The 22,865-nt window shown below is 43.8% G+C and overlaps 3 protein-coding genes across 3 annotated transcripts in view; 2 read left to right on the top strand and 1 right to left on the bottom strand.

Annotated features, from left to right (window-relative positions):
- Nucleotides 1-6,445, top strand: part of atp8a2 (ATPase phospholipid transporting 8A2) — a 47,035-nt gene extending 40,590 nt beyond the window's left edge. The window contains exons 33-36 of the mRNA XM_070927751.1: nucleotides 1,239-1,327; nucleotides 1,525-1,629; nucleotides 4,539-4,630; nucleotides 5,226-6,445. Of these exons, the coding sequence (XP_070783852.1) occupies nucleotides 1,239-1,327; nucleotides 1,525-1,629; nucleotides 4,539-4,630; nucleotides 5,226-5,320 (381 nt within the window). The 3' untranslated portion in view covers nucleotides 5,321-6,445. The remainder of the gene's footprint in view (nucleotides 1-1,238; nucleotides 1,328-1,524; nucleotides 1,630-4,538; nucleotides 4,631-5,225) is intronic.
- Nucleotides 6,446-8,701: 2,256 nt separating this feature from the next.
- Nucleotides 8,702-14,542, bottom strand: LOC139304498 (protein shisa-2). Its single transcript, XM_070928437.1, has 2 exons — nucleotides 14,166-14,542; nucleotides 8,702-9,591 (listed from the first exon to the last, which is right to left on the bottom strand). Exons 1-2 carry the CDS (start codon nucleotides 14,467-14,469, stop codon nucleotides 9,029-9,031), a joined length of 867 nt encoding a protein of 288 aa, XP_070784538.1. The 5' UTR covers nucleotides 14,470-14,542; the 3' UTR covers nucleotides 8,702-9,028.
- Nucleotides 14,543-16,195: 1,653 nt separating this feature from the next.
- On the top strand, nucleotides 16,196-22,185 carry spice1 (spindle and centriole associated protein 1). Its single transcript, XM_070928381.1, has 18 exons — nucleotides 16,196-16,307; nucleotides 16,576-16,674; nucleotides 16,916-16,963; nucleotides 17,054-17,194; nucleotides 17,910-18,012; nucleotides 18,214-18,332; nucleotides 18,577-18,665; nucleotides 18,839-18,981; nucleotides 19,103-19,228; nucleotides 19,324-19,598; nucleotides 19,864-19,995; nucleotides 20,093-20,219; nucleotides 20,355-20,465; nucleotides 20,553-20,986; nucleotides 21,146-21,332; nucleotides 21,416-21,485; nucleotides 21,874-21,937; nucleotides 22,053-22,185. The coding sequence occupies exons 2-18, from the start codon at nucleotides 16,576-16,578 to the stop codon at nucleotides 22,107-22,109; spliced, it is 2,325 nt and encodes a 774-aa protein (XP_070784482.1). The 5' UTR covers nucleotides 16,196-16,307; the 3' UTR covers nucleotides 22,110-22,185.
- The last annotated feature ends 680 nt before the right edge of the window (nucleotides 22,186-22,865 follow it).

The following is a 22,865-nucleotide window of genomic DNA, read 5'->3' as shown; positions in this document are numbered from 1 at the left end:
GTCAAAGACACTCAACCACCCCCCAACCCTCAATCGTCCCCCCTAACTACCCTATTACCTCTCTTATTTCCTCTGCTCCCGCTATCTATATTTCCATCTGTCCACGGGGGACGAGATGGAAAAGAGCTGTATATTTCAGCTCAGAATAACTGTGTGTGTAAAATTGTGCATGTAGGAATTAATGTGGCCAGCTATGTGTGATTTGTGTTGACTGTAAAGTGGTGGAGACCAACAGTCTGTTTCTATGGATATAAGCAGAGAAAATCATTTAGCAATCCTCCATCCTCAGAGTGCATGAAGACCATGTGATATAGTGTGTGTCCAGTGCTGTAAAAATGAACTGTGTGCCTCTGTGTGTAGGTGTTTGTCACATACAGAAAGACATAGAGTATGTGTGAATCCAGTTGCATCGTCTGTGACTCTGGTTGTGATTCCAGCTGCTGTCGAGGATATTTCCTAATGGTTTTCCGATTCAGTTGGCTCTCCCTGAGGGAACCAAATTGTCTCTGTATCTCTGGATCCAGACACAGGACACAGGAAACACATGATATGGGCAATAAAGTAGTGGAAGTTAAGGACGTTACGGCGCATAAAGTGCTTGTGGCTATTTACTTAAATGTTCACGCCTAGAGACAAAGACTTCTGAAACACCACAGAGCTCTTGCAAAAAAGCAAAGGGAAGATATTGGGTAATAAAGGGAAAATGGAGGGATTTACAGTAACAGGCAAGGACAAGCAACAGAAGATACAGCCACTTGAAATGAAAGGAAGTTGTGAAAGAGTAAGATTGGAGGGAGCCACAGGAGAAAGACAGACAGACAAATTGAGAGAGTGGTTAGATGCATGATTAATCCCTGGAGACACTGAGGAGGAGGGTCAAAGGTCAATGAGGCTGGCTGCAGCTGGACTGCAGAGGCAGGTAGGGGGGTCTGTGGTTACTCACTAGCATTTTTATCTTTTAGCATCACAGAAGGATTGCATATCAGCTGTGGGAATACCGTGTTAAGTCCAGTTTGTGGTGTAGATATGGGGTGTGAGAAAGCTGTTAAGTATGTTTGGCTAACAACTCTGGCTAACTCAGATTTCTTTTATGCTGTGAATGGCTTTCAGTGTCTCACATTTCTCTCTGCCTTTTCCACATGTGTTTCTCTGTGCTCGTTGCAGAGAAAAATGACTTAATACTCAATTTAAATTAATATACGGGCGAAATAAATGGAGCCTGTGTGTTGTCATTGCAGGCTGGCAAGGTTATGCAGTGCTGGCACTTCTGGCTGGGCCTGGTCCTGGTGCCTACTGCGTGTTTACTCAAAGACTTTGCTTGGACCGCGTAAGTAGAACACATTTAACATAAATACATGGGAAATCCATACAGAGACTATTTAACTTAACCAAAGCGTTTACATAACCCATATTGAGTCTGTGTAAACACTTACGCACTCTTTATATTAGGAATCACATGTGTCTGCAAAGTAAAACACTCAAACGTTTCTTCATGGGTCTGATGAGCTTATTTCTGCTTTACAGCACACGTCGTACTGTGAGGAAGTCTCTTCTGGAGGAGGTGCAGGAGTTGGAGGCTCGGGCCGTCGACCCAGGGGCAGCTGTACTTAGAGATGCCAGTGGCCGCAGGTATATACAGTACACTGCAAAGCATCATGGGATCTCAACTGCATTCATATCCAGTTTTATTTGTGTCATCAGTTTATTCCATCGCTTTTTGTTTCATTTATTTTATTTATTATTTTTTATGATGATTTTATCCAAGCGCGATTAAAATAGCATGACTGCATACAGTTTTAAAGAATAATCCATATTATTTATATTATCACTCTATGTACATGTGCAGATTCAATATAACTGTATATAGGTAATATATTCACTATAATATACTTTATTAGGTACACCTGTAAGATTTAATGCAATCCAATACAACAGCCATAAATTCTTCTCCTGGGAACCAGATGAATCTGCGAGCTCATGTTTTATTTGCTCTGGCAGATGCGTCTGGTCCCCCTCCTGTTCAGACAGATTTCCAGCCAACCTGGCACAGGTCGGGCCAATCACAACCGTTTATTTAATACGGGGCGGGTTTGATACTATGACTGTACAGAGGAGTGCTGCTGGTAGCCTACAGAACAGATGCTAATAAGACAGTTGGTATTCAAGCCAATGTTATTCCTAAAGTCTAAATATGTCGGATTTAAGAAGCAGGAGCACTTTGCAACAAGTTTACCTTGTTGTAGGCCTATCCAATTGTGTCCAGAGGCATTTTGGTCTGCGTATAAGTAACAATTTGTGGCAGAGCTGTTGTATTGGGTTACATTAGATTGTATAGGTGTACCTAACAAAGTGGCCAGGGAGTGCATATTTGTGTATGTGTGAAAATAAATGGTATTTTTTACTCCCCGGTGGTACCGTCCACAGGGCCGAAGCCAAGGCTGAGGTCCCGTAGTGCCAGAGCTGTCACATGCTCACAGAGGTAGTCTCTGGGTTTGCACTGTCCCACTGTGTGAACTGTGACCTCAAATGACCTGTATGCCCTGCTGCAAGCTGCTTTGGAGTGACCCTCGCTTGTTTTTCATTAACTGAGTTCACACCTCTCTCTGTTTATCCTTTAATCACTCGTTCCCCTTTGTCCTCAGTATCATTTTTATTTCTCTCCTTATGTCCATTTTTTTCCATTCCTCCATCTCTGGATTGCTTCATAGGTGGATCAATTTGAACTGCTGTACAGACCTGGTGTGTCATCTGGATTTGTCTGTAGTTCTCTAGCTGTGTGTATGGTGACACTAGAACTGTGTTAGAACTGATTGCGTTGTTTAGTTTTTATGGGGAAATCTGAAGCTATAGATACAGTATGATAAAAAAAATAGTTAAATTAGCCCCACCTCAAACGGCTACAGCATTAAAATGCTTTTTCAGGATGAGAAAGAGCTGTATAATATTTTGCTGTTATGACTCACTGTAATAAAGACTCAGATGTGAGTGAGTCACCAAGGCGAGCTGCTTTCTCAGAGCAGTTTGGTTCTTGAAGTCTGAGGTATGTTTTCAGGAGGTTGGGAAGGGAAGGGAAGGGTGGTGTAACCACACCGCTGGTCCTGACCCCCACGCAGGGCCCCGTCCTGGACTGACCCTGCTTTAAACTCAGGAAAGCAGGACTGGAGCCTGGGGTCCTCTCCATTTAGAATAAGAGAAGCAAAGTGGCGAAATGGAAAAGAGCACATCTGTGTTTGTAGTTCCTGGGGAAGTCCTGGGGTAGGCATGGGAAAGGGGTGGAAAGGTAGAGTACAGGAGCATCTCGAGGGAAGAGTTCAAACGACGCACATCCTTGGGCCTTTTTGAATCAGAAGGAAGCCAGAAAGAATCATTACAGAAGGAGAAAAAGAAAAGGACAACTTGAGTCGCACTGATGCGTGAGCCTTTCATATATTTATCCAGCCACCATTTAGTCTTTTATCATTCACTCAGCACTGTCATCTATCTAACAGACATCATTTTTTTTGGCTGAAGACTTCTTGAGCAAACTTCAGAGCCCCTCACTTTTTTCTTTTTTTTTGACAAACTCTCTAGTGAAGGTTCCCAAGTCACACACAGTATTAAGACTTTCCTAACTGCCTGATCCAAATTTTAACCTTGGGAAGGCTGGCTCTCGTCCATAACTACTCCGTTGATCATCATCAGTTCCAGGGAAACCCCCCTTTTGTGAATATAATGCCTCATTGGAAGATACATTTATTCTTCCAAATAAAATTGGCAAAAAGTGACTTTCTGGCGCAATCAGTGATTCTAGTATTCCTGCAGTTACATCCCACACCTAATGACTCTAATGGCTGTAATGATGGTGATAAGGAGAGAAGTATCGCACTAAATAAGTTTGTGTTAGTCTGCATGCATTTGTGTGCAATATCTAGGAAGGTCTTAGTTATTTTTGGTCACAGGAGGAGAGGAGCCGTGACGGCGTGTGGTCTCAGAACAGAGGATCCAGTCTTCTTCTTGGAAATGGGGGAGAGAAGAGGAGAGAGGGACGGGGAGGAGCGAGGAATAGTTTACTGTGGATGTCCTGTTACCCTGTAGCCAGTTTATGACTTTCTGTTCGGTTAAATTGGATGTCAGAAGCAGTCAGTATCAAATCCACCTCCAACCAGCTTTCTGGTCTTAAATCCACTTTGTTAGCCCACTGATCTGTGTGTTTCTATGTTGATCCGTGAAGGAGAAATTCACTTTTGGCTTCAGTGTTTTGCTCAAGGACAGCTGAAGGTTGAAAGACCGTTTATCATTCTGCTGCCTTAAATCAGCAGGTAGTTAAGACATTATATTTTGACACGTCTCAAAAAGCAGTTAAACTTGCCACTGCTCATAACTGAAAGCAAAAAAGTGACAAAAGCACTGAGAAATATGTAGACTTATAAAGAAAATATTTCCCAGTAGCTAGTAATGGTGTTGTGTGAGTAGTGGAGATTCTCTCTTTAATCACCAAACATTGAGTGGTTATGTGCCGTCACTGTGGAGTAACTGGTGTTTCTTTCCTCTCTCTACAGTCTAAACGAACGAGCCCATCTGCTGACAAGAGTCTTTAGGAAAACGCCTTCAAGCGTAGGACGCTCAAACTCTGTGCAGCAGACTGTGTCACGTGAGTGTCCTTTCCAAACACACGCTGTTACGTTATTGACGTCCTGCTTCAATACAGGGTGTAAACTACCACATGATGATGTATTATTGTAGCTTTCTGGCCAGAATTTAATCCAGATATTCTTGATGATAATTATCAGCTGCTTCAGTAAGTGAGTGGAAAATAACTAATATTAAAAACACATAGCTTCACATTCAATGCATTTTCAGCCAATACAAACTAAGGATGTAGAAGAAAATACTGTTGAGCTCTGTTTTCCATATATTTGCAGAGTCACATTTGTTTATTTGCTTGTACACTTATTAAGGGTGTCATTTAAAAATCTGGCAAAGAGAGTAGATGAAGAGAGAAAGCAGTGCTATTCCATGTTTCTGTCTTATGTAAGCCAGAAACAACAAATTGATTCCCAGAATGCTGAAAATATTTGGCTAGGAACACAAACACTGACTGACCAGAAAAATAGAAATCTTAGATAGATAGAAATTTTTTTTGGCAGAAGTAAAAGTACAGCCTAGTAAGTAAAGTGTTATTTTGCTGCACTGCAATACATCATACAGGTGTTTAAATGTTCCTCCCTCCTCTTGTCTCTCTGCAGACGGCTATGCCTTCTCTCAGGAGGAGCACGGCGTGGTGTCCCAATCCCAGGTAGTGCGCTCCTACGACACCACCCGCCAACGCCCCAGCCTCTAGCCCCACCCCTGACCAAGGCTTCGGCTCACCGTAGCAATGGTTGTCAAGGCGACAGCGGAGACAGACTCATGTGACATCCTCGCGCCGGGTGACCGACCCCTGCTGTGGCCTTACTGGAACTATGACCTGACCCCTCACTGGGGGTGGGGGTCATGATCGGGCGTGGAGGCCGTCGCTGGTGCATGGAGGACTGACTTGAGAGAAGGCACCAGGCCGACTTTATGGAATAAACATTCTTCAAACTCACATGAGCTGCACAAGCATGAGCAATCATATCCACGCACAGACATGACAAGTCAAACTCAGAGACTGCTACTCATATCTGTGTACCCCACAGACTGGGTTCGCTTCATGCCACTGTGTTTATGTGTGTGTGTGTGTATGTGTGTGCGTGTGCATTCCAGTGTGACTGTATCTGCCTGTGCATGTATGTCTGCACGCATTGGCGCTCCTGTGTTTGTGTGCATGTGTGTGTCGGCCCGCGTGTGTTAACTTCCACGGTTCCCTCTCATCTCTCTCCTGAGGTGGGTTTAGCTAATCTGTCATCACATGCCGATGTGGGAGGGGAGGCAACGTCAAAATAAACACACACACACACACACACACACACACACACGCTCTGATGAAAAAAAGGGAGGGAGGGAAGCAAAGACCAAGGACCGCCGGAGCCCTGCACCCCAGCTACAGGCCCCCCCTTGTCCTGTCGCAGCACCAAGCCTCACTGCCAAACACCACAGAGACGCCACTGAGGCAGAACGCTCACGCCAAACTGGACCACCACCCTGCTGCAACACCTCATACCCCACTGGGACCTCCTCTTGCTAATCTCTCCCTTCATTTATCCCTTCCTGTCTCTCCATCTCCTAGCCGCTCTGCAGCCTCCACGTTCCTTCCTCTCCTCTTACCGCACATCTCCTTGTCCTGGCCAGTTTAAAAAAAAATCCACTTTGTTTCCTGTTGTTTCTGACCGTTCCTGTAATGATGCCGCCTGTCTCGCATCGTCAGCTGACATAGAAGCAGCAAGCCTGGCATTAGAGCTTCCTCCTTCAGTTCTATTGGATTTCCACTCTTTATTGGACTGTTCCTTTCTTTTTTTATTATTATTAAATTGGACATTAATGTGTATGTGTTTTTATTTTTTTCTCTCTTTTCATTAATGCCTGTTTTTGTACTCACATGTGGAGACATGTCTTAGAGGGAATACTTTACTTGAACTAGTGCTAATAGGCATCCAAACAGAAGGGATCTGATTGAGACACTCGCCTGGATCATGTGTTTTTCTGGCTCTGGGATTTTGTCTGAATGTAGAGTCCATTGTCTGTGTGCTCTGTGTTGAGGACACTCTGGTTCAGGAATGCAAGACTGAAAGGGTGTGGGGGGGTTGTCCATCCGAGTCCTAATCATTAAATCTAATCAATCCATGGCCTGACTAAATGTCTCAGTCTCTTGATTGTAAGCTGTCCACTCATGAAACCACGTGGGTGGCCACAGGGTGATGGGTGACATCTTGTGCTTAAAATGGATCAAAAAGGCTTGATTTGTACATGAGATGCATAATATGATATCATATATGACCAGAATCAAACCTCTCCCACGCTCCCTCTTGAAGCTCTGGAGAGTCAGTGTAGACAGGCCATTAGCCGATTAATGCACCCCCCAGAACACTGGAGTCCAAATGGAGATCCCGTTCCCACCCACCTTCCTGGATGCAGCCCAGCCCAAACCAACTACAGCTGCTCCAGTATGGAGAATCCATCGGGCCGAGCAGGAGCCAGAGAGACATTTCTGCTTTTCAACTCCTCCCAAGTGACTCCCCAACAGCCCGCTCCCCTTTCCATATTACTGTAGTTTTCTGGAGGAGCCTGCCAAAACTGCACCTCCACATCGTCATAGTTATAAACTGTCCTTTGTTGTGGTTTATTGTTTCTCCTCTCTGTGAGTCCGGTGATGTGACAGGTATTCGTTCCGTCGTCTGTGGGTGGTAGAGCTGTCTGTGAATGTGTGTAATTAGTGTTTCTAATAGCTTAGGTATGAGAGTGTTTGTGTTTCAAGGGGATTAAGAATTTGAGACCGTTCTGAGTGCAAAAACCCATCCACCACACGTTTGTTTTTTGTTAACCAAGTTTCTAAGTGTGTGTATGTAAATTTTAAATCACAAAGCATTGCTTCTTATATGTTTATGACAGTAGAAGGTGATAAAATACTGAAACACATTACTCTCAACACACTGCTTTCTGTTTTAAAAGTTTATTTTTTAGAATTCATATGAAAGACGTCACTCCTGCATCAAATTAGACCAATTTCCATACATCATTTTACAGATATTCTTGTTTTATCACAAGCTGCCTACTGTATCTTACAGACATTGTGCTCGGAGTACAGATGAGGTACACAAACATACCGGTTCCAGCTCTTATGGGATATCACAGGCTGCACGCTCAGTGGAGCAGCACATTCCTGGACTTGCATGTTACTGAGTTACCAGTTACCCAGCTGCACAACAGTACACAGAATGGCTTTTTTTCAGATTAACAACCAATAACGGCCATTTCTGTGCCTTTCTTAAGTGGAAAATAATGACTCAAAGCTGCCCTGGAGCTGCCCGTGCCCTCAGCTAATGCACTGAACTGTGCAAGTGTTAAATACACACACACATGCACACACACACCTCTCACAGCAGAGAAGTGAAGGGGGCAGTTTTCGCTGTAAAATGAACTCTGTAATCTTCAGAGAGCTGCTTCTCACTCCTTCTCTGTCACACACTCACACTTGTCAGGTACATTAACTGCCAGCCTTGCATGAATATTTACAATTTTTTTGGGTCTGTGTGTGTGTGTTTCCACTGGGCAGTTTTTTTGTGATTTTTCTTTTTGGGTGGCAGGAGGGGGGTTGTATGGTAGGGTGGAGCGTCACAGTCTATGTCCTGTGTTCACTTCATTAGAGTTTAAACGGTCTATAGGGAGATTGCGACTGCCTTTCACATCACGCCACCTGCATTTCCCATTACACACAGTTCACTCACAGTTACTCATACAGACCACATCCCTCCACACTAACTCAGACACATACAGTACAAACATCTTTTCACATGCTTCCTTTCCTCATGCTTTCAACACAAACAATCATACGCTGTATTGTATAAACCACTCAATACCATTCACAAGTGCAGATGTGCACATGGCATAAACACAGCATGTGGTCATAGGTTTTTTTTGCTTGAATATCCACTTTTCATACAGTTCACTGCTATAAATCATCCAGTCGTCATTCATTCCAGCACATACAAGCCAACAAATCTTTTTCTCACTCACACATACACACACATACAAACACAAACACATGTACAGTCTTTTTATTTGAGCTGCAGACTGCAGTGAGCTGTGCATTATCCCCCATCTGGGCTGTATAACCCTCCAACATACAGTTTTGTCTTTGCATCAAGACAGAAAATTGTTTATGCATCCATAGACTGAGCTTAGCTCATTCCAACTTGCCAGGAGATCATATGACACACTAAACAGACACACACCACACACAATAACAGGACAGGCCCTGCTGCCTGAACGGCTTTATGAGTCCTTCATGTGAGTCTGACTCCTTGCCTTTCTTTTTCCACTCTGGCAGCGTCCCCCAAAAGGTCTCTGGCACAGCCCTCACAGGTTAAACTTCACAACAAAGTGGCAGAGTGGTCTGCAGGTGGGCCCCTCATCACACAGTCACTGGAGGGTATTTCTGGTCACTGGTGACACTGGACCCACCAGTGGGAGGAGGGCAGGGGGACTGGAGGGGTCTGTATCCTCCCTGAGTGGGGTCCAGGAAAGCTGGGGCAGGGTGGGCATAGCCGATGTACTGCGGGTGCAGAAACTGTCCCTGGTGAGGCATGATTTGCGTGGCCTGCTGGCAGTTGAGTACAGAGAAGTTGGTGGGCATGTTGACAAAGACGCTGGCATCAGGGGGCAGGCAGCAGGAGGCCTGAGCCCGCATGAGAGGAGGGGGAGCAGGGCGGGGTGCAGCAGGGGGGGCGGAGGAGCTGGAAGAGGTGGCCGTGCTGGACTGGCGGGATGATGAACCTCTGGAGGTCCCCGCGCTGGCCATCATGGGGATGGTTTCCAAGAGGCGACCACCGCTTGCCCCACCTCCCGCTGCACCTCCTGATGACAGTTCCTGCTTGGGCCGGAGGCAGCGGCAGCAGCACACAGCGACCACAGAGCCCACCAGGATGAAAGCTACAAACACTGAGCCCACGATCAGGAACGGCACATAGATGGGCACTACAGAGAGAGAGAAGAAAAAGACACATTCAGTTTAAAGAAAATGGCTTTTGTGGCAAAATATTGACTTCTAAGTTGAACATTAAACTTCAAAAAGCAATGCCGCCTCACACACTCACAGATCCAGCTTCTCTGCACAGGCAAAGCTCCTACATGTGAGTGGAGATTTGGTGAGACAGTGAAACAAAAGCCTGAGCAGGGAGGAGTGTTTGGACTTGAGTAGAAGAATGAGAGGTACACTGGGATCGGGTCCCCAGGGAGTCCCAGGCTCTCATTAGCAGTTATTAACTTTGTTTTGATCTGTTTTAATCCTGAGCACCCTGCTGTGTCCCCAGCCTCCTCGACCCTGCAGACCTGTGTGTTTTTGCATGGGTGACATTCTTAAGGCCGGCTGCCAGCAGATATTTGTGACCCTTCTTTTTTTCTCCAGCTATTTATGACCAACCCTTTGAAAATAAGTTACTTGAGTTGAACTACAGTACTTGGCTTCTGCTTAAAGAAGGGTATTAAAGTTGACTGATTTAATGCAGTTGAATGGGAGATTATTCAGCCCTTTAAATCAAAGGAGGTAAGCCAATTCCTCCTCACTGACCTTTTCTTTCTTTTTGTTTAAAGCAGCAAATCTGACTCGTAAGAAAGTGCTTGTGTAACTCTCACAGTCCCACCAATCAGAGTGTCATTTGCTGGGTCAAATGGCAGAGGCATTATTAAACTGGTGAAAATCTCAGTTCCAGTCTGTACATTTGCTAAGCAGGAGAAGCTCCAACAACAACTTTGAGACATGATCAACAATAACTTTTTGCTCTAACTGCACCTTTTCGGCCAAATAACGAAGGCACCGAGTGATTGTTTTTGGCAGAAACCGGGTGACAGGCGAGATGAGGTCACTTCTGAGGTGTTTTCCTCCCATGCTCACTCACACAAACACCTTACCAACACAATAACGCCCGTGTTACATTATAAGTGATTAGTTGTGTTTTATTGTTCCCACAGGGTGTAGTTATTTTCTGCTTTGAATATGCCCATGTGTTATGGGGTGTAACCGTATGCCAAAGAGAGAGAGGTGGCAACTGGCTCCAGTTTCCTTTTGTCTCTTTGAAATACATCCATACGGCCTTGAGAAACTTTTTCAAAATGCTCATCAAAAAGTAGCAGGGTATTAAAAGGATTACTGCATGAAACCTATGAAGAGCTGGAGGACTTTCATCGGCTGAGGCGCTAAGTCCAGGTGACAAAAGACACAGGCCAGCGGCAGGAGAGGCTGAGACATGGTGACATGAAACAAACTAGGACCTTGACCCATTTCCCTTTGACAAGACGCGGTGTCAACTTCAGAGGCTAACGCACCTCACAGCTACGCACCTTCCAGTACAAAACAGGTTTTAACAGGAAGCCTATTATGGCAACACATATATGAATTACAAGCACAGAAATGTCCCAGGGAGCCTTTCACTGCCTTCTTTCCCTGCACTTATATGGCCTCCACCTCAACATCACTGCCTCCACTCCCTTTCTCTGCATGGATGATGAGGATTAGTAATAGCAAAAACCTTCGTCTTGTGTTACTTCATCCCTACGTTCACTGCAGAGCTGCTTTCCAAAACACAGAACTGTAAATCAGTGATGGGGGGGGGGGGGGGGTACCACTTAAAGTTCAGCAAATACAAATGCAAGTAAAAGTCTTACTTGCATAAAAGTACAGAAGTTTTATCAGTAAAATGTACTTGCTCAAGGTGGAGTTAGTTTTAACCACTTTAGATACTGTTAGGTAGATTAGTCCAATGGTTCTCAACCTAAGGGTTGGGCCCCCTCCCAGGGTCACAAGATAAATCTGAGAGGTTGTGAACGGTGTAGGGAAGAAGAAACAAGACTAAGAGTCAACAGCCATTCTAGTGGCTCTGTGGGGCTGCTCTTAGGTAAAATGTTGCTTTGAGCCAAATGCTAATGTCAGCAAGCTAACATGCTCACATTGACAGCGCTAAATGGCTGATATGTCTTAGCACGAAACACAAAGTACAGATGAGATGGGGATGTCATTGGTTTTGAGGGTGTTTAGTCACAAACCAAAATATTGGACCAATTAAATGTTTAAGTGTCATTAAAGTTATTACAATTCATCCTGAGGGGGACATGAATGTCTGAAATAAATATCCTACAGCTGTCAAGACATTTCACTCAAAATCACAAATTAAACCTGCTGGTGGCGCTAGAGGAAATATCAGAGGATCACCAAAGTCTTCTCTGGGGACCATTAATGTCTGTACAAAAGTTGATGTAAATACATCTTATGGTTGTTGAGATATTTCAATCAGAACCAAAGTGGTGGACCAACCGACCAACTTTGCCATCCATAGAGCCATGCTGCCACCATACTGTAGCTAAAACCTCAATTCTGCAAGAAAAATCTGTATATATCAACTTTCAATCTTTGTCTTTTATGAAATGTTGGGAAATTGTATCTCTTTGGGCCTTTAACAGCTATTTAAATGAAATCATCTCTCTTTGAGATTCTCTTTGGGGAACTGCTAACAACCAAAAAGGGTGGGAAACACTGGTTTAATATTTAACAATGTATTGTACTTTAGAAGCTTGTAATGTGTTTTTAATGTAAAATCTTAATGTATAACTGTCAGATAAATGTAGTGGAGTAAAAAATACAAGATTTCCCTCTGAATTATAGTGAAGTAGAAGTATAAAGTAGCATAAAATGGAAAGTAAAGTACAAGTACTTCAAAAAAGCAGAGCACTTGAGTAAATGTACTTAGTTATTTTCCATCTCCATGACTTAACTGTCTACTATATTTCAAAACTGTATCAGACTGTGTTTCTTCACCTCTTGCAATGTGTGATTTTCTCATCTTGTGCACATGCTGCTTGAACCCGTCCTATTGTTCCCTGTCACTCGTCCACACCTGTTGCTGCAGTTGAGCTGTAGCAGCCATGCCGCAGTAACAGCAGCCCCCTCTCTTAAGCTCTTGTTTTGGGCACAGTCTTTGTTGCTGCGCTGGCTGGACTCTCCCCCGTCTCCCCTTGGCTATCCCACGGGGCATTCTCCTGTTCCTAAATACCATATGTTCCTTCATGTTGAGCACATTAATAATTTCCTGCCTGTTATCCATTGACATTACAGTATGTGTATCTTTCCGGGATGATTAATAGGCTGCAAGCGGATGAAAAATGAATTAAATGCACAAACCAAACTAGGCCTTGTACGAAAAAAAATACTTTTCTTTGTGAGGAAAAAGCTGCTTTTCTTTAAGTTATTCTGGCTGGAGGCCACTGAATGAAATGTATATACCTCTTCCTGCAATGATAAGGCATGATAGTCTCAGCAAAAGACAGATTATAGCTGGGGGTCCCAAAGAGGGCACAATATCCTCCAGGGAAACATGAAGTAAGCCTGTGTTGCCTTTTTCTCTGATGTCCAATATTTGCTCTATTTACTTATCTACTTGTTGATCTTTTATTCAAGATATGATGCAGCTTCAAGGGGCTTTATGGTAAATTAATTCATGGGAATGTAAGCAATGATGATGATGGGGGGGTGGAGAAAGAAGTTTGTATTATTATTTAACCCACTACATAAATTGGAACATATGGGTTATATTTTGCCTTTAGTTTTGGTAGTGATGCCTCTCTTAAATGCAGTTTCTATGCATATGTGTCTTGTTTGAGGTCTGAGTGTGAATCCCTTGAAAGACCACAGACACCAGAGAGACTGCAGTGGGGGATTACAGGACGACTTTGACGATGGGAAAGGGACTCCAGGAGCCTGCGAGGAAATGATACATAACGCGATTTGTGTTTTTTTTTATGAGCAGAGCTGTCAGCGCCTTTGGTGAGCCACTGTCCAAGATCCGGTCAAGTCCAAACTTGATCCCCGTGGGGACAGCGTGATCTGAGCCCGGCTCCCCCTTGCACTGTTAAAGGCCCCGAACAAACACAGCTATTTATAAGTGCAGCACGGCACAGTTTGCCATTTGTGAGTGCAGTTAACTGTTTTTTTTTTTGTTGGAGGAGCCTGCTGCTGTCTCCTGCGCAGCTGTCGTTGCCAAACCTGGACAGACAGCAGGGAGATACTGCGGGACTGGTGGGTTTATGAGAGGAAACCGAACCTTGTAATAGGTCTGCAATTTACAATCTCAGGTTTAATATATCCTGTGCATGCGCCTCTGGCATGGCGTCGACACACTGACCATTTATATTAATTTACACTTCATTTGGAATAAACCTTAAAAACAAAGGTTTAGGTGGGACTAACAATACTACACTGACCACTACGCTGAAGCAACAGGTCAGTTAGTTTTAGTACATTGCCACTGACAAACCACAGTGAAGACTACAGTAAGCCTACATAAGGGGGCTTTTATTGTGACAGTCCCTATACTCCAAAAGACCTCCCAACAGCTACTTATTTTTTATACATCTTTCTTGTGTGTTTTTTCTCTTTTGCATTGTCTTTTGCTGTTTTAACTGTGAACACGTTTTCTTTAAGACTATTTGTAATGATGACCAACATACACAATATTTGTGGTAGAAGTTGTAGAAACAGTAGAAGTTATGTCATGTTATACCTGCACCGGAGTCCTTGTTCTCCTTGCTCTCTGTCCCGGGCTCCTGAGCCTGCCGGTCGTTATCGCAGCTCCCCTGGTCCAGCCGCGCGTCGGTGCTGGAGCAGCAGTAGCGCAGCTCGCATTTCCCGCAGCAGATGATCGAGTCCTCTCCGTCGATCTTCTCCGGGCACTGGAACCCTTCTTTCCACGCGCCCTGGGAGTCGTGCCAGCCGTGGCAATACTCCCCGCTGGCTTTCACGTCGATGGTGACCAGGAGTAGAGTCACGATCACTGTGACATACATCGGGAAACCTCCTCCCCACATCCTCGGCCAGGTGGCCCTCGGCCGCACGCTGGCGCACTGAAAGAGACAGAGAGACGTTCACTCCCCGCGTGTAACCTGGTGAGGGGAGTGATACGGTGGATCTGTGCGGTACAGGGAGCTGAGGGGCTGAAGTGAGGGAGCGACACACCACTTAGAAGCTGTCATTTGTTAGAGGAATCCCGTGCGTAATTCAGATCCAACGTCTCCAAAAGTGCCTCCGCAGTGTTGGTGATTATCCAAGAGTTACACAAAATAAAACACCGAGTAGATGCCGTTGAAAGTAAAATTGTCACAGAAATGAAATAGCCTTAAGCTTAACTGATACTCCAGTTGTAAACCTTCAGGGCTCTTGCTAAATCCAGAATGGAAAGACTAGATGATCTCCTCTGGCACCGCAGCCAGGCTGTTCATGTCTCCTCCTGACTCTTCAAATGACTTTCCACAAGGATGCAGAGAAACCAACACTTGTAGCCTGATCCATGCTGTAGCCGCTCCTGAGACCCCTCACCGCCAGCCCCGTACGCAAAGATAACTTTTCAAACTTTTGTGGCTTGGTCTGCATTGTTGGGCGTCAGAAGTGAGCCAACCAAGTCTGGGTCAGTCTAGCCCGGTTGAACTAAAGCGCGCAGAGTCTATCCCACTTTGCGTCAGAGTGAGAGGGGCGTGTTAAAAGCCAGATGCAAACACCTTAATAGAGTGATAAACCGCCGGAACCTACCAGTGTCAAGTTACAAAGAGTAAAATACAACTTCCGGTTGAAACCTTAAAAATAATATCCTAATGCGGAATAAAATGTGATGAAAGTTTACGGAATACTTTTTTGGAAAGTGAAATTAGAAAATAATAATAATAATTAGAAGATACAAATATCCAGTATCTTCTAGACCAGACCTCAAGCGTTTAGCCTACAACTTTCAGCTTTCAGGAAATTTCAGCTCTATCTTTTGTCCTTTCAGATCTGCTACAGAAACATTTTGATTGACTATACCAGTTATCAATTATGAATGCTTTTGCTGCCATTCACTTTAATTTGTCACTGTCAACGCAACCCCTTATCATGATGAACTTTTAACAAACCGCCAATAAAATAGTCGCTAAATCATGCTTTTATTTTGAACGCAAACAATTCAATTTCTGGTCAAAAATTGATGCTGGCTCCTCTCTCCTCTGCCCACACCAACAGAGATTTACATGGTGACAATGCCATCTAGTGGAGTTGCCAGATGCTTGCTCCTGTTTTACAATGCCTTATTTTTGAAGAAAACATTGGCTTATATGTGTGATTCCAATATAATCATAAAGTCCCACATGTAAAAACAATGATTAGGGGCAAGATAATATGGAGATGGCTACATTCTGTTAAAGTGTTTGAAATATAGGCTATAGTTTAAAGTAGTTATGCACTGACAGGGTTAATTTAGCTGTATAATGATATTGTTATTATAATTAATATTATTATTAATAATAATAATAATAATAACAACAATAATAATAATAATAATAATAATAATAATAATAATAATAATAATATTAATAATAAATTATAATCATATTATCATCTTTTGATTTTATTTTCTAAAGGATTCTTCTTCCACCGCTAAGCCTCCTTACTCGCCAGTACTTCATTTCCCATCATGCTCCGCCGTGAAGCGGTGTCCGTGGCAACAGCAGCACAGGAAGTGGCGCGCAACTGTTGAAAAACTGTCACACAACAAACTGAAGAGGAGGTTTCGATGCTATTCAACTTCGCCAACCGCTAAGCTGTGGCGACAAATTAAGTTATATAAAACCTATAGCACTGTTCTTACATAACTAAGCGCGGCTTCGTGAACTAGGACGTAAGTGCTATTTCATTATTGAGCTATCTTTGTTTGAAATCACATTTTAGCTAACGTTAAGTAAAGCTACGCGAGTGTAGCCTAGTGAAAAATAATAGCTAACGTTACTGATGCGCAAGTCACTAACTACAGGGAAGGGGACTTCATCCACTTGTCACATTTGCTGGTCCATTAAGCTAACTTAAGTGTGCAACTATATGTGCAAACTACACGTTAAAAGTTTACTGGGAGGCCGTAGGACTGATGTTTTGATGTTGTCTTTGAGCAGATGTCGTTTGTGAGAGTGGGGCGTCCACAACTACACACCAAAGGAAAACGGCCTGTTAAAGGCTCCAAGAAGGCAGCAGCTCCCAAAAGAGAGTGGGTGGTGAGTACTGACAGCTGTTCCACCTGTTGAAAAGTATGAAGACTACTCAGTTACAATCAAGTAGCTTTGTCATGTACTTTTTTTTTCTTAAGCCATTTATAGTGCATCCTTTAGGTAAACTGCTGTGAACATTTGTCCCCTATAAAGTAATTTGTTAGACAGCTTTTTTGAAGTAAAGACAATATTATCTCTACGTTTTGAAAGCAGTTGAGTAATGACAGCCCTGTCTTGTTGGTTTCAGAGCACTGTCAATGACCTGTCTGTGCACAAGCTGACACACGCCGAGCTGGTAAGAAGTTCATCTCATACTTTGCATCATAATAGCACTTGAACATAATTTTAGCGAACTTGCTTGTCTGATCGTTCACTTCTGCTTCAGAGCCATCGGCATGAGATTCACAAGTCCCACAACAAGGCTGCGGCTCGGTGGGAGCTGAAAGAGAAAGCCCTAACGCGCCGTTTCAGACACCCTGGGAGCCCTGCACCTCTAGACCACGCCAGCCTCAGCATCATTAGGGAGGTGTGTGAAACGCTGATTTTCCCGTTAGTTTTAGTGTCTTCTTTGCTTACTATATGTTTTTGCTGCTGCTGATGGTGATCAGAATCAGAATCAGAATCAGAAATACTTTATTGATCCCCGGGGGGAAATTATACAGTACCGGTGCTCCCATTCAAGAGTAGAAAGTAGCATAAATTTAGAAATAAGAATATGTACAAAAATAAGATATAAAAAATAAGAAATAGAAAATAAAAAATATACACATTTACAATATTTAAGTGAAAAATAAAAGTAAAAAATATATACAATATCAATGTATATGTATATGGGTATATATATGTGTATTGCACTGTTGCGCATGTATATATATGTATTGCACTCGTGGCACTTAAAGAATAAATAATGAGGTAGTAGTTTATGACAGGTGAAATAGGTCCAGAATCAGTGTCTGACACTCAGAAGGAGGAATTGAACAGTTTGATGGCCACAGGCAGGAATGATTTCCTGTGGCGCTTTGTTGTGCATTTGGGAGGAATGAGTCTCCCACTGAAGGTGCTCTTGTGCCTAACCAGTACATTATGGAGAGGATGTGAGACATTGTCCAAGATGACCCGTAGTTTGGACACAATCCTCCTCTCTGCCACCACCGTCAGAGAGTCCAGCTCCACCCCAACAACGTTACTGGCTTTGCAGATCAGTTTGTTGAGTTAAATGGTGCTGTGTTCCACTGCTGCAGGTGTTCTCTGACCAGCTGCTGCTGCAGGATGTGCTGGCTCGCTCTGACAGAGCCATGGCTGTGGTCAAAGACTTGTTTGGAGATGCTCCACGCAGGCAGACTGGTAGAAAGCTTCTCATTCACTCTGTCATCAAAGCTATAGATACATAAATGCAGTCATAAAACATGTAGAAAATGTCAGTGTTCATCTGTTCCCTACACATTTTTCACCATTTTGAAAAAGATATTTGGTTTTCCTAGAAGATTAGATATTTAAGGTTGTTGTTTTTTTGGTTGTATACAGTGTGTTTGTGTATTTCCGCAGGGCATCCCACTGTGACGATGGCTCCAAACTGTGACTCTGACTCAGAGCTGCCTGTGCTCCAGAAACCAGATCCCCCAACTCAGCTGTCACTGCTCAGCCAGTCTATGATGGACCAACAGGTGTGTGTGTGTGTGTGTGTGTGTGTGTGTGTGTGTGTGTGTGTGTGTGTGTGTGTGTGTGTGTGTGTGTCAAGATAATGTCATACATTTGTGGTTTGTTATTTAATGTTTTTTACCAGCTTTTATCCATTTATGTCTATTTTTTTCGTAATAGTAATGTACTGTAAGTCTATGTCTTTCTACATCCTAGTTAAGAATGTTATCTATATTAACGCGTTTACATTTGTAAAATGGTTCTTTCCAGGCTCTTAATGAAGTAGAAGCTTCAGAAGAAGAATACAGTGATGAAGATACCTGTCCTTCTGGCAGTTCAGACTATCATGTAATCAAAAGGTAATAATACTTGTAAAATAGACATAGTACCTGCAAACCTGTTCGCATCACCCCAATCTGAGATAAGAGACTGATTTGTGTTCCTTGTTAGAGAAACGATATAATACTTCAAACTTTTACTGATTTCTTGTCCTGAAACATCACTACATTGCTTGTGATACTTTTCTTTGCAGGGCCAATGTGCGAAAAATGAAGGCACAGTTTCAGGGTAGATCGATACAGCAACAGAAAGTCCATCGTCGCAAGTCTTACCAGCCAGACAGAGATAATGTTCCTGTAACCCCCTGCACATCAGGCAGAGCACCAGTCCAAACAGGTAGGATGAAAAGAGGAGCTCCCCCCAAGGGAGGAGGAAAACAGTTAAAAAAATATTTATTTCATGCAGTCATCACAAGGAAATCCTTTTCCGCGCTCAAACTCATCCCACCTTGTTTCAGCTCTCAATGCCACAGTGGCTGTTCAGCGTGTTCGATCCAGACAAAGCCAGTCAGAGGAAGGCAAGGAGGAACCGTCAGTCTTGGTTTCTCAGGTTCTGAACCCTGAGCTGCCTCTCAACCAGTCAGGTAATATCAAAAAAGTATCTGTTTTTTCTAAATACTGCAATAAAGAGATGAAATGAGTGGTATATTTCTTGTGCTTCTCTGTATGTGTTTTTCAGGCAGGATCAGCAGTTGCACCAGCAGGACCAGGAGGTGTGTTTCTCACAGTTCGGAACTGAATGGCTCCTCTGTTGCCTCTCTCAGTGGGGACCAGTCCAGTCTGGGCCTGCTGCAGGCCATGTTGGGTCAGGTGGAGGCAGACTTGGATACTCTGAGTCCTGACAATGTACCTGCTTCAACACAGAGTCAAAAACAGCACAGAACACAAGGCCTCACTGGATTCTCTGTCGCCTTGGTCTCCACTCTGGGACGTGTAGTGCACCTCCTCAAACAGGTACTGTAATTGTTCTAATAAAGTCTTTATGAAGCACTCTTCTAGACAGATACATAATCAAATAGCCAACATGCATGGCCACATTACAGGATTACATTCTGTTGACATCTTTGAAGGATATTTTTTCCTGAAAGTTTTTGTTGGTCCTAAGTGTTTTAATCATTGTGTTAAAACGTACTATTTTAGCTCAGTATTGCCTTGATGTTTGACTCTGTGCTGGAGCCTCCTTCATTTCATGACAGCCACTGAACTTAACTGTCCTTAGAGGGAGGAGGAAGCACAGAAAGAGGCTCGGGAGAGGAGAAGACTGGAGGAGGAGGTGAGAGAGCAGCGTGGGCTGATTGACGCTCTCACTGCTGAGACGATGACTCTGAGAGAAGAGGCCGCCGCCCTGCAGGTGAGACAGAGCTCACCATGTGGTCCGACACTAGTTTATTGTCCAGATTCCAACTGTACTGATAAAATCCTGTTTCTTTCTTTGTGCTTCCTCTCAGGTCGGGTTGCAGCAGCAGACAGCAGAGCTGGAGCAGAAGTTGGACACAGTGGTGTTGGTGATGGGGGGACTTGGACTCCTGGAGGCACACATGGACCCACACTCTGACTCTGATGTCAAAGCTGCAGGTTCATACTGTGTGTGTGTGTGTGTGTGTGTGTGTGTGTGTGTGTGTGTGTGTGTGTGTGTGTGTGTGTGTGTGTGTGTGTGTGGATATTTGTGTAGTAAATGGTGTATAATTTGTTTTTACATGTCGTAAACAGTTTGTCAGTCTGCAGTAGCTGAGCGAGATCCTGAAGGACTACAAGCCTCTGTTTCTCCTGCTGTCCTGCTCTCCCCTCCTCGTCAGAGAGACAACTGGCAACAAATTCCTGGTAACAGCCTGGTTCTTTTTAGTTATCTGATTTCAGCCATATGTCCTCATGCCATCTTACTTTACCCCCCCCCCCCCCCCCCTTCAGTGCCTCATCCCGTACGGCAGCGCCAGGAGCTTCCTCCTGTAGATATCCTGCGTTCCCGTGAGGACGTCCAAGCCCACAGCTCAGCCTCCAGCCTCACCAGCCTTCCTCTCACCAGCCTGCCCTCCACTTCCTCATTATCACTTACCTCTGACATCCTCAGCTCACAGCTCTCTCCGGAAGCCATGCTGGCTGAGATCGCTCAGCTGAGCAGACAGAACGAGCTGATCAAGGCCCAGCTTGACCAGGCTAAGGGCCTCGGGTCAGGGGCCGGAGGATCGCCTAACAGTGGCAACGGGCAGAGAAGGTTGAGCTCCAGCAGCACAGGAAGAGTCACACCCCAAAGTGTTGGAGAGAGGAGGGCGTCAGTCTCCAGCAGCTCAGGGAGAAGGAGTCGGCAGGTCCAGGCTGCTGAAGGAGAGCAACTGACCAATCAGGTGAGATCAAGTCTCTCAAGGTGCCCTCCCCACGTGGGTTTAGAAGACACATTCATGCATCACATTTTGAGTACATTAAACATTTTCCAGGCTTTGTAAATAAAGTTTTACAAATTCAGAATTCACACAGCATTTGTTTTTCTCGGTATTCTTGTTCAGGCATCATCACCTAACACCCTCTGTGTGAGCAGTGTGGAACAGCGCCTCCTGGAGCTGAACAGACAAAGTGCAGCAGCTAGGGGTCGTCTGCTGGAGCTCATTGAGCAACAGAAGCAAAATGTTTCAGCCAAACGTTCTCCCTCTGTTTCCCCCATCCCTCCTTCTGCCTTCAGTCCACATTCAGCAGGTACAGTGGCTCAGCCTGACATGTTGCTGTTTGTGTAAAATGTAATTTCCTGTCACTGTAAGTAATCATTGTATCATTTTCAGTCGGAGGAGGAAGTCCAGAACAACTGCCTGCACAGGAGCTCCTGTCACAGACTGACGGTGGTGAGAGACGGTGAGTAGCTCTTTTAGATGAGAGGGATGTTCCCTGACGAGGCATGGGGAGTCATTTTCCACATTGCTTGTGGTTCTTGCTATTAATCTGCATTTTTTTCTGATAAAACACTTGGCTAAACCCATCTTTTAAGCCCTATTATTGGACTATAATACAAATGCCTGCTATACTCACTATTTGAGGTCCTGCCCCTGCTTGAAAGTGATACACAGACTGTCATGAAAAGCAGAAAAGGAGAGACGATATCCTTCAGTATAAAGCAAAGAGTATACCAATACCATGTTAAATGATTTCTGGTTTGGAGGAGAGGAGGTAAGAAATATCTGATACAGGAGGGAAATCTTTTAAATGTGACTTGAAGACCGTATTATACATTATTATATTTCAGATATGCTGGCTCAGAATTGTCTTCTCACAGTCTTGGAGGGGAAACAAGGGATGGCAAAACACAGGTACACACACACACAAACTATAGATTGCATGGAAATACTCTCACTTACTTAGGTTTCATCAAACTGTTGCCACTCGGATCTAAAACTCTGTAACATCTTTTCTTTTCCACAACAGATGGAGAAACACAGAGAGCGAGAGGGGTGGTTTGCCTTGTCCGCTCATGTGAGATGACAAGAAGAGGCGTTAACCTGAGGACATTTAAAACATGTGTTTTTAGTATTTTATATGTGTATTTTTAAATGACTGAATTAAAATTTTAATTTTTAAAATGAACTTTGTTTTTTTGTCTTTGTCTTGTGTTTCTTTAAGTGAATGTAGAACTCATTGACGTGTGTTGTGTTGCTTAATGTGCACAAATCTCAATTATTACAAGAGTATATGTTTACTATGTAAGCTTTAACCCCCTCAATATCCTCAGAGTTGGGACTTTTCCTCCATACTGTTTCTTGTCTGCATGACTAGTACATTTTAACTGTACATTCATGTAGTGCTTGTATGTAACATGTTACAACTGTGCAGATATGAATCAATGAGTGATATGTGAACAGATACAGTTTAAAACCCAGAGTGCCTGTTTTCATTCAGCCTAATTGAGATTTAATAATTTCCCCTGCAGAGTGATCTCTTGTGTAGTTGCCTCTCCAAACACACACAGCCCATATATGTGTGTGTGTCTTAAGTGACCATGTGGTGTACTGCCATCTGTACTGGCCCCCTAAACATTATAAAGCTATGAAGGTCCAAACTACATGTGGTCAGACTGTCTGTCAGTCCGTCTGTCTTTTTTGTTTCTGTTCCTGTGGTTTGGTCTACTTACAGTCTGTTTTTCCACGTCTTTGAGGCATGTTTGATAGCACTTCGTTTCAGTTTCAGTGTGTTTGTGTTTAATCTGTGATTTTCAAAGGGAGAAGGGAGTTGCGTGCCAAT

This window comes from Enoplosus armatus, chromosome 21 (assembly GCF_043641665.1).
Source record: "Enoplosus armatus isolate fEnoArm2 chromosome 21, fEnoArm2.hap1, whole genome shotgun sequence".
Taxonomy (NCBI): domain Eukaryota; kingdom Metazoa; phylum Chordata; class Actinopteri; order Centrarchiformes; family Enoplosidae; genus Enoplosus; species Enoplosus armatus.
This window is presented reverse-complemented; position numbering and strand designations above follow the sequence as displayed.